The sequence below is a fragment of the Azolla caroliniana genome, unplaced genomic scaffold (assembly GCF_043228905.1).
Source record: "Azolla caroliniana isolate FFs.n. ecotype wild unplaced genomic scaffold, voAzoCaro1.0.p SCAF_16, whole genome shotgun sequence".
Classification (NCBI taxonomy): domain Eukaryota; kingdom Viridiplantae; phylum Streptophyta; class Polypodiopsida; order Salviniales; family Salviniaceae; genus Azolla; species Azolla caroliniana.
In genome coordinates this window covers 15913246-15925382 of record NW_028230451.1, presented here as the reverse complement: position 1 = coordinate 15925382, position 12137 = coordinate 15913246, and the positions used below count along the sequence as shown (strand labels likewise).

The 12137-nt window shown below is 42.2% G+C and overlaps 1 protein-coding gene across 1 annotated transcript; it reads left to right on the top strand.

The window, feature by feature from the left end:
• Positions 1 to 556: 556 nt before the first annotated feature.
• LOC147854074 (G-type lectin S-receptor-like serine/threonine-protein kinase SD2-5) lies at positions 557 to 3978 on the top strand. Its single transcript, XM_087332557.1, has 2 exons — positions 557 to 1730; positions 1831 to 3978. The coding sequence occupies exons 1-2, from the start codon at positions 628 to 630 to the stop codon at positions 3818 to 3820; spliced, it is 3093 nt and encodes a 1030-aa protein (XP_087188683.1). The 5' UTR covers positions 557 to 627; the 3' UTR covers positions 3821 to 3978.
• The last annotated feature ends 8159 nt before the right edge of the window (positions 3979 to 12137 follow it).

The following is a 12137-nucleotide window of genomic DNA, read 5'->3' as shown; positions in this document are numbered from 1 at the left end:
ACCTTAAAAAAGGTAGCATTTTAAGGCATCTTCTTTTTATCAAAGTCAATACTAGGAATACAAAAGTTTCTTGAGGCGTCGCCTATTTCCAGAGTCAATGTTAGGTATATGGTAGTTTTGTAAGAGTAGGAAGAGTAGACCACCTAACTTGTGAACAATGAACCAAGCTAGAAAGTTGAAGCATCATGCTTCACTATCATTGTGCCATTGTCAACATTTTCAATAATAACAATTTCTCAAAGTCAACCATCATAAACACAAGCAAACTACGACTTTGCTATACGACAATAATATGTTGGCTTGATCTACCTCATCATCGTCGAAGGAGCGTACGTACACCCGTGATAACTCAGTACTTGGCACCCAAAGAGAAGGAAACGTGTTGGCCCCGTATAACATTCATATCGACAGAGAGGTTGTCGATCTTCTTACAACTCAAAAGATCTTCGTACAAATAAAAAAATGTGGGTTTATATAGACACACCCACAAGAGAGTCGTCCATGTTCTTCTTATAGCTCAAAACATGTGGGTTATATAGACACGCACAAGAGAGAGAGAGAGAGAGAGAGAGAGAGAGAGAGAGAGAGAGAGAAAGAGAGCATTGCACATGTGGGTGTGATTATGATATGAGAGAGAGAAAGAGAGCATTACACATGGAGGGCTTGGCTAATAACAGTAAGGATTGGCAAGGACACTTAATTCATGTCATTTGGAGGAGGAGGGGCGGCTACTCCTCCTTCTGCTGCTGTGTGGCGGCCACGCCTTTACTTCTTCTACTATTAATAACATCCATTCCTAGCGTTGCTGCTGAGGGCCCCTACCAGTTCCCCGCCTCCAACGTCAACGACAGCCTCTTCTCCTACTCCCATGATCTGGGCGACTTTACCCTCGCCGCATCCACGATTCGCTCCTGCAACAATGGATCCCTTGTACAAGTGTTGAGCACCCAGGAGAGGCTGCACGGTCGCTCGGCCATCATTTTGTCGGGACATATTTTTTTCGACTACACTCTCATCTTCGACCTCTACTTCGTCATCTCCGCGGATGATCTGTGCAGCACCAGCACCCCTTCCTACTACCTCTCCGTCGTCGCCTTCAAAGCCTTTGGGAAGGCGTCTCAGGACGCGAACAAAGGGAAAGTCGTGTGGACGGCCAATGCCGACAACCCTGTGGGCGAGAACGCCTGCCTCCACCTCTCCCGTGACAATGGCAATCTACGGCTCGTGGATTACGACAGGAACGGCTCGGTCGTGTGGCAGACCAATACTCCCGGTTTTACCAATGCATCCCTCACCATCACGTATGAGGGAAACCTGGTCCTCTTCACTAACACCACAGGTCCTAGCGACTCTACTCTGAAACAGCAGATACTGTGGCAATCATACGATCATCCCACCGACACGCTCATGGTGCTGCAAGCCCTTCGGCCTGGGATGAATCTCACCGCCGCCTCCACCACAGAATCTACCAACAAAACTGCCATCTACACCCTAGCCATCGACAAGAACGGGACCCTAACACTCTATACCAAGATACAATACAAAGCCTTCAATAACAATGCCTCTCATAGTACTACAGATTACGGCGGATACGGACATCCTTATCTGGTTTGGTCTGTCAATGATACACAAGAACTGAATCGCTCCTACGATTATGCAGCAGTATTGTGCTGGTATCCGGACCCCCACAGCAGTCTCCAATTGGATATTGTTCCATCAACAATCGACGGGTTAGTATTAAGGATTTGTAATGAATTCCCGCCACATTCCACATATGTATAGTAGTTAGAAAATCTCATTGACATAAAGATTTCAATCAAACTCATACAGTTCCGACATAATTTCAAAATACAACCAAATCTCGCCAGAGAACTGCAGAAGGCGAGCTCAACAATCGACGCCCGTCATTGGCTCGATGCCCATCATATTCAAGGATGCTGATATTCACGGTGACGGCTTCAACATAACATATGCCACATTCCTCAGGCTGGAGAGTGATGGAGACCTTCACGCGTACACGATTAATGATACCAGATTACCCAGCACTGCGGTTTGGACAGAATTCGCCAATCTCTCCGAAAGCAGCCATATAAATCCATGCCAATTGCCTCTCTTCTGCGGATTCTATGGTGTATGTGACAAAGAGAAGAAAATTTGCAATCCGGATTGTGGTGGGCCGAATGAATTAGAGCTCCAGGATTCCAACAATAATTCCAAATTAGGCTGCAAGTTCAAGGCGGGTTATGGAGAACCGTCCCCTTCATCTTGTGTCCATGGATCTAATCTGCTGGGAGGTTCAATCATAGCAGGGGCCAGCTACTTCTCCAATGCATTCCTCCCTCCCGATCACACCGGAATCGAGGCCCAAGACTGCTGGGAAAATCACTGTCTGGACAACTGCGCTTGCACGGCCACATTCTGGGAGTCGAAACTGAATGGTTCTTGTTTCCTCATCCAGGGTCCCATAGCCACCATCATATTCAACGCTTCTGCAACCAAGGAATTTATAGGATACTTGAAATTCATGAAGGACCCAGTTACTTCTTCACCCAGTACTCCTCTGCTAACCAAACCCATCGCAATAGGAGTATCATTAGGTGTCTTTGTGCTTATCATCGCTATGTTCGTGGGTGGAGGATATGTGCACAGGAGACGAAGATTACAAGCCAGACGACTAGAAGATTATGAGATCGAAAAGGAGCTCCTAGGTGACTCACTTCTGGTCTCGAAGCCCCGACGATTCACATGGAAGGAGATGCACGAATATACTTGTGGTTTCTCGGACTCACTGGGGGGTGGTGGTTTTGGCAATGTCTTCCGAGGAGCTATGGAGGATGGCACTCCCATAGCCGTGAAGCAACTCATCGATGGAGGTCAACAGGGCAATAAAGAGTTCATAGCCGAGGTCTCAATTCTGGGCCGGACTCACCATCTTCAACTGGTTCGCTTGGTTGGCTTCTGCCTAGAAGGTGCCACCCACAAGCTACTCGTGTATGAATACATGGAAAACGGCTCTTTGGATGCTTGGATCTTCAGTAAAACGCCCAATTTTACTCCAGAATCCGAGGAGATTAAGGCCGAAAAGCAGCCACTGATCTTGTCATGGGGGCGCAGGTTTGCTATAGCCCTGGGTACCGCAAAAGGCCTGGCCTACTTGCATGAAGAATGTGAGGACAGAATCATACACATGGATCTCAAGCCGCAGAACATACTCTTGGGAGTCGATTTCTTCCCTAAGATATCGGATTTCGGAATGTCCCGGAGAGTGGTACGAGATGAACAGAGTGCAGTGGTAACCATAATGAGGGGAACCCCAGGGTACTTGGCACCCGAGTGGCTAACAGACGGGGCCATCACGGAGAAGTGTGATGTGTATAGTTATGGGATTGTGTTGCTGGAGATCGTGAGTGGGAGGAGAGTGAGAGATTGGAGGGCATTGAGGAAGACGCTAGATATGAGGTTGGATCCTCATGAGGGTGTGATGGAGCTCGTGGACGAGAGACTCATGAACTATGGCATCGGTGGTGCAAAGATATATGATGGGGAGCAAGCATTGAGGATGGTAGAGGTAGCCATGTTGTGTGTGCAAACCGATCCGAGGAACCGGCCAAGCATGAGTAGTGTGGTGCAGATGCTGGAAGGTAAAGTGGCTGTCATACCCCATGCTCCCATTGATTATTATCCACAGATGGAGCTCTTACTTCCAAGCGAGAAGATGAGGAGGGATGGGCTAGAAGAGCTAGAGCCAGAGCATTCCAACCATCGATGGACCCTTTGGAGACTCTTCGAGATCCGGAGGCACATCGACCATGATGAGTAAGTCGAGGAAATCGATTTTGAATGGCAATACATCATATAAATATATGGAAATGTCCACGTCTGAGGTATACATCGACTCAGTTGAGCTCAGGGATCATACATATGGAAAAACTACGCAAAACATGTGATTATCATGGACTATTCAACAACATTCATGGATTCCTAAACAATATGTGATAGCCATGGATTTGTCACGTGTAATAATAATTGTAAAATGCTTGTTCCAATATGTGAGAAATAAACAAGAGAGAGAGAATTAACTATATTTTGTATTGATTCTATGATCTATTGATTTGTTAACAAATCTGCCCGCATTGTTTTGTTGAGGTGTGATGTAACAACATTTCTTTTCATCCGACAAATTCCCTAAACAAGTGATGTCCAACTCAAAACTCCACAATTGAAAGACTGAGATTGTGTGAGAGAGAGAGAGTTAATTATGTGTTGTATTGGTTCTATGATCTGTTGATTCGTTAACAAATCATGAGTGCGAAGATATATGATGAGGAGCAAGCCTTGAGGGACAGCATTGAGGATGGTGGAGGTAGCCATGTTGTGTGCAAACCAATCCAAAGAACGGGCCAAGCATGAGTAGTGTGTTAGAAAATAAGGAAAACAATAAAATTGTAAAATAAATAAAATAAACAGTTACGACTCCTTATATGAAGAGTCACATGAATAGGCACATGTAGCCTATATGAAAACAACACACGCCTTTCTCAATTGAGAGAGAAGAACAACAAAAATTAGAAATAAAGAAGTTATCCTTCTTCCCTTCTCTCTTCCCCTTCTCTATCTCCCTGTCTCTGTTCTTCTATATGGTATCAGAGCAAGGTTCCATACACTAAAATTATAGGAAAACAACAAACAGAATAAAGAAAATCACTCTGTAGGCCAAGATTCTAACCTTTTTTAAAAGACCTGCGCATTCTTGGTTCTGAATTTCTCTTATTCAACCATGGCTGAGGCAACTCCTTCAATATCTCCTTCATCATCCACATCTTCTCAAAACCTTCTATACAGAAAAACAACAATTAGCAAATTGAATAGTACCAACTACAGAGTTTGGAGTAGCAAAATGACCCTCATATTCAAACAACTAAAATTATGGGCAGTTGTTGAGGGCAAAGAGACACAACCCACAACAACAGACTCGAACTATGTTGCGTGGGAAGAAAAAGATCTAGCAGCAAAGCTAGAAATTATGTCAAATCTGGAGGACCAGCAGGCCGACGTGATCAGAAATTGCTGCACTGCAAACGCCATGTGGATCGACTTGAAAAACGAATTCGAACCAACTACGGACGGAAATCAGGTCATGACTCTAAACTCACTAGTAATTTTAAAAATGCAAGAAGAAGAGGATATGTGTGCATTTATAAACTCATGGAAACGCAAACTAGACGACTGTCTAACGTCTGGAGTTGAAATAGAGCCAAAGTTACAAAGACTTCTCCTATTAGGTGCATTGCCACCATCATGGAGCACTTTCGTAACCACCCAAAATTCCAACACAAACACAACTCTCATAGACCTCATAAACTGTATAAGACAAGAAGAGGCAATGAAAAAGGCACGCCGACCGGAACAAACACAACACACATTAGCAATGATAGCATACCGTAGCAAACAACCCTCTCAAAATCAAAGAACGGAATACAAGCCTAGATACTACCCAGATAATTTTAGACCACAAACCGGAGGCCTTAGGTTCTCACAAATTTTCTGCACCATCTGCAAAAAAATCTGGACATACAAACAATCAATGTAGGTTTAGACAAACCAGAATTAAACAACCATATCAAAGATCTAGACCTCGAGTAGAAGCCCACTTAGCTGAAGAAATTTCAGAAGACGAATCATACCCAACTGAAACAAACAATGAAAAAATTGACGACAGTTATGATGACCTCATGCAAGCATTCCTTGCCGAAGCTTTAACAGCAGGAATCAATACAAAACCGAAATCTGACAACACCGGTGCCACTCATCACATGACAAATAGTAGACAATCCATCAAAAATTATAACCCTTTACCATCACCAATCCCCGTTGTATTCGGTAATAATGGTAGGCTAAATGCTTTAGGAAAAGGAGACGTAAACCTCTACTTGGAAAACAACCAAGTTCTTATAGTAGACAATGTTTATTTTGTTCCTGGAATCACAAAAAACCTACTATCCGTCTGTCAAGCAACCAAAAATGGTACCTCCATAAAGTTCGAAGAAACATATGCACAAATTAAGCATAAAACCCTAGATGAACAGATAACTAAATACATCTGTAAACATCTAGATGACGGACTCTATCGCATCCCATGCACACCCACAACCATCACATTAGAAGCACACTATACATCAACAAATGAACAATCCACTTTAACAAATTTGTGGCACCATCGACTCGCACACACTCACCTACAAGCCATAAAAAATATGCAATTTCATAATATGGCACTAGGCCTTCCAAAAGCCCACCTCACAAACTTGAAAATCTGTGAAGGGTGCATTCTTGGAAAAATGCCCCAACATCCTTTTCCACGCCGACAAACCACAAGTAGTCAACCCCTACAACTTGTCCATAGCGATCTTTGTGGCCCGTTTCCTACAAAATCAATTAGTGGATCAGTATACTTCATAAGCTTTATAGACGACTATAGTAAATTCACCGTTATTACTTTCTTAAAAACAAAAAATCAAGCTCTATCTGCATTCAAAAATTACCTTCACCTCGCTGAAAATCTAACTAACCACAAACTAAAATCCCTACAAACCGATGGAGGAGGGGAATACTACTCAAAGGAGTTCATAAATTTTTGCAAATAAGAAGGAATCCACCATCGGAGGTCCGTGCCACACACACCTCAACAAAACGGCACTGCAGAAAGAAAAAATAGAAGCTTGTTAAATGCTGCTCGTAGCATGCTACATGCTGCAAAACTAGAATCGAAATTCTGGGAAGAAGCCATTGCAACAGCTTGCTATATCCAAAATCGAATCTACCATCACTCCCTAGGTTTCCTCACTCCATTTGAACTCTGGTATGGATATAAACCACACCTCCAAAATCTGAAAATATTTGGTTGTCCTGCATTCGCTCACATACCAGACACCAAAAGAAAGAAACTTGACACAAAAGCCAAGAAAGCAATCTTTGTCGGCTACGGCGACGCCCACGGTTATAAAGCTTTTCGCCTATATAACCCTGACACAAACACATTTTTCTTCAATAGGAGCGTCCTATTTGATGAAGATAACATTCTTCAAAAACATAAGAGTCCTAACAATTCCGTAACAAACATAGAAACTGATAAACACCATCAAGGTAATGTCATTTCGTGGCCACTACAACTTGACGAACACTCTCTACATGATCCAAACCACGGCCCCTCCAGCACAACCGCTACACCATCCTCAGTTTCCCTCAGCCTCACGGCACCCTCACACTATCATTCTTCTGACGACGAATACGACTCCACATATTTGGACACCCAAATAAACTCATCACATGATGCACAATCTTCCCCTTTGTGTGAAGACAACAACCATGTGTACAAATATCAGAAACTTACCTCGGCAAAGCGACCTGTCCACAACGCTTCATTACAATGGGCTGAGCAAGCTCGCTCCCTCCATCCCCACCCAATGGCGCCCTTACACATCACCGATCAGGCTTCGTCCTCTACCACCTACAGAACCATGTCTTCCGACGAGAATGAAAAGGACAGTCACGGCCTCATGCGATCGCCACAAACAGACCATCGCGACTTTCCTGAACTGTCCACTGCTGACTTACACAGCCGGAAATTGAAGATCACGTCACCGAGCCCTCACCCCTCACTCAGTTCCCATAACAGAACTGAGCACTCAAACATTGGGCACCCATCTGTTATGAACAATTTCAACTCTCCAAAAACCTCACAAACTAAACACTTGCCCATCTCTAACATCGACACTACACCTCCTAGACGCCTTAGAAAACTATCGGACATCTACCGAGAATTAGACGAACTAGAGTGTCATTTTAGCGATCTTGACACGGGGCATACATCCAACCGTGATGAAGACAGTCCACATACCGATTTCGAAGAGCCCACCAATGTCGAAGAAGCACTTCAAAGCCAAAATGCAGATCATTGGATAAATGCAATGAAAGATGAAATGCATTCCCTTAACAAAAATAAAACATGGGACCTAGTGAAAAAACCCACCGACCGTAAGATTATCACTTGCAAGTGGGTACTCCGAATAAAGTATGACCCCCAGGGACAACCCATTCGTTTCAAAGCAAGACTAGTTGCTAGAGGTTTCACACAAGTACCCGGAATAGACTTCACAGATACTTTCAGTCCCACACTACAAATAACATCCTTTTGACTACTTGTGGCCATTGCTGCGGCTCAAAAACTTGAGCTTCATCACTTGGACGTTCAAACCGCGTTTCTACATGGTGACCTCGAAGAAGAAGTCTATATGGCGCAACCCCCCTATTTTCAAAATACACAATTTCCAACACACGTTTGCAAACTTCGGAAGTCCATCTACGGCCTACGACAATCACCTTGAGCCTGGTACTATCGTCTCCACACCTTTTTAATAAAATGTGGCTACAGTAGACTGAAAAGTGAACCTAACATCTATCTTAGAAAATCAGCATCCAACTTCATCATATTAGGAGTATATGTAGATGATTTTCCTTTACTATCAAATTCTCTATCTTATTTAAGTTTTTGTAAACAAGAGTTGAAAACAGTTTTTCCTATCACAGATCTTGGACCCATGACCTATTTTCTAGGAATAGAAGTAAAGAGAAATACAAGTCTAGGACAAATATCACTCTCACAATCTCGATACATTGATAATATTCTAAAGCGTTTTAACATGGAACATTGCAAACCCATATCTACCCCACTTCCTACCGCACTTAAGTTGTCCATTGAAGATAGCCCAAAATCAATCATAGAAGAAACTGAAATGGAAAACATTCCCTATAGACAAGTAATAGGCTCCATACGATATCTAGTTAGTAGCACGAGACCAGATTTATGTTTTAGTACAGGATTACTATCACGCTTTATGACGAACCCTGGCCCCAAACATTGGCAAGCACTTAAGAGAATTCTTAGATATCTTAAACATACTAAACACTTGTGTCTTACTTTTCAATCCATGCATTCGGAGTCGATCCAACCAAAATTGTGTGGATGGGCAAACCCCTCAACTGCTCTTCATGGATGGACCGACGCCGACTGGGGAGGAGATATGGATGACCGAAAATCCACAAGTGGCTACGTCTACACTTTTGCCGGAGGAGCGATTGCGTGGAGATCGAAAAAACAAGCTACGGTTTCACTATCTTCGACAGAAGCCGAATATGTTGCTGCTACCCTAGCTGCAAAAGAAGGAATTTGGCTAAAGGCCATATTAGAAGAAATAAATTTTGCTGAAGAGAAACCAATAGAAATCTACTGCGACAATCAATCATGCTTAAAATTGGCAAGCAACCCAAGAATTAGCGACAACATACGTCACATATCTTTCAAGCACCATTTCTTAAGAGACATGATTGAAGAAAAGAAGATCAACATAAAGTTTATGCCATCAACTTTGATGTGGGCAGATTTCCTAACAAAGCCAGTAGCAAGTCATAAACATCTACAATGTTGCAAAAATATCGGACTACTCAATCATACAAAAACCGAAGATAAAAGCTTGGAATTTTGATTATTTTCCTTAGGGAGGAGTGTTAGAAAATAAGGAAAACAATAAAATTGTAAACTAAATAAAATAAACAGTTACGACTCCTTATATGAAGAGTCACATGAATAGGCACATGTAGCCTATATGAAAACAGCACACGCCTTTCTCAATTGAGAGAGAAGAACAACAAAAATTAGAAATAAAGAAGTTATCCTTCTTCCCTTCTCTCTTCCCCTTCTCTATCTCCCTGTCTCTGTTCTTCTATATAGTGTGGTGCAGATGCTCGAAGGGAAAGTAGATGTCCTACCCCATGCTCCCATTGATTATTAACAATAGATGGAGCTCTTTCCTAGTGAAAAGATAAGGAAGGATGGGCTAGAAGTGTTATGGAAGCCTGGCCCTCCTGATGGGGGAGACTGCTCAAAAGCCGAAAATCAGCCGAGAGGCCGAATGAGAGTCGGCTAGCCGAAATCGGCCGAGAAGCCGAACGAGAGTCGTCTGGTCGAAATCGACCAAATGAGAGTCGACTGAATGGTCGAATACATATATATATATATATATACATAGTAATTAGGTTTTATGTGTAAGATTATTACCTGTGCGAAAGAAGAACAGAGTGAATAGTGAGCGCGTGAGAAGAAGAGAGAATAGAGAGAGCGCAAAGCAGAGAAGCACTGAGAGAGTGTGAGAGCTCTGATAGCGTGGGTTGTGTTAGAGGGACACTGTAGGGGCTGTGTGAGAGGAGGCAGAGAAACACGGAGAGTGTGAGTTACAGGAGAAAAGAGTGAGAGACAGAGAGTGTATGAGTGAATAGAAAGAAAATAGAGGGAGAGACAAAAGGTGTTTGTGGTTGTGGCCTGTCGAAACCGTAGCTGTAGTTTCAGACGCTCAAGAGTTCAAGCAACACCATCACCTACGCAGGTTTAGTCGTTCCATACCCTCTTCTTGTTTCTCTTTGTAAGTGCTGTTTTTCATCAAGGTGGTGGTATAATGGTATTATCAAAGCTCTTGATGATTCCTAGAGTGAGCTAAGGGGAGCTCTTGCTACCTAGTTGTATCCTCTCTGATTATAGTGAAGTTTTGGTGACCGAAGGGCACCTATGGTTTTTTCCCTGATTTGGGATTTTCCACGTAAATCATGTGTTTCTTGATTTTTGTTGTTTACGTCTGAGTGTAAATCATTTCAAGAAGAGCTAGAGCTAGAGCAATACAAGCATCAATGGTCCCTCACTGGAGAGCCTTGGAAATACAAAAGCACTAAGCACCTCCACGATGATGAGCAAGTTGAGGAAATCGTTTTCAAGTGGTAAAAGTACCGTATAATTATATGGAAATTTCCACCTCCGATGAATACATAGACTCACTCGAGCTTAGTGACGTTACATATAAAAAGAAATAAGAAGTAACACTTGTTCTCATGGACTTTTCAACAAAACTCACGATGACTTCCTCATATGTAATTGTTGAGATATCATGCTCAACTTAGTTTAGCCATTTAGTTAACCACCTAACTTAGTAGTTACCTAGATAGAATCTAGTTAGTGTATTTCCACTACCAAGTATATTTAATATAGCACTTACATCCTTATACCTATACTCTACTCACACATGTGCACCCTTGCACATGAGTTGTATATATACCTCATTGTGGGTATTTTTGTAACTTGATGATGATGCTTTTTAATATACACTCTTGTTAATCATCCCCCATTTATATTATTCTTAATAAGCGTAACTTCCTCTCTCTCTTCCCCTCGGACACATACACACACAGATCACATAATCTTCCGTTTCTTAACTACTCACATAATTAGACGTTAATTAACCCTTGCTTAATTACCTAGTTATTAACAGTAATAATAATCCATGGATTAAAAGTGCTTTTCTAGTTTGCACAACCTAAGAAACATTAGACTGAATCTCCTTCATCTTGTGGAAAGCATTTGCATCCAAAACTATCTTGTGCCTTCCAATATAAGTGTATCTTTTAGTTTAAATATCAACTTGTTTCCATCTTTCAATATAAATGGCGTGTACATCTTTTGAGTTTTGAATGAGTATCCAATGGAAACATAGAAAGGGAGACACAAACAATGAAATCCAACCAATATTTAAACCAAATATTGAGTAATTGTACATTAGCCAAAATAACTCCATATAAGTGTGGTCTATCCTCAATAAGATAGGTTTTGAATATGAGGTAAGTGAGAAAGAAGTGTACAAAAGGGAGAGGGGTTTGGTTCACCTATGCAAAAGATATGTTTATATTTTTTTGTTGAGAGAGAGAAAATGGATATATTTTTTGTTATAAGAGGAAAATATATAATACTGTGAACCACAAGATTCTCCGAAAACTGCATTGAACAGGAAGCGTTCTAACAATACAATATGTCATGTTTATATACCATGATGCCCCTTTGATCATGACTCTCCTCAGGTTCAATTTCAAGGTGGTGGTACGGAAAGGTAAAGACCATTTCTCGCAAATGCCAAATGAAGAGGAAGGTACAAGGGTCGACGACGAAACACCCAACGTAGCCTTGTTCAAAATCGACACGGTGCCATCTTGGGCATCAAACATCGTCTGAGCCTTAACAGAAGGTGCGCTATTTTTGAAGC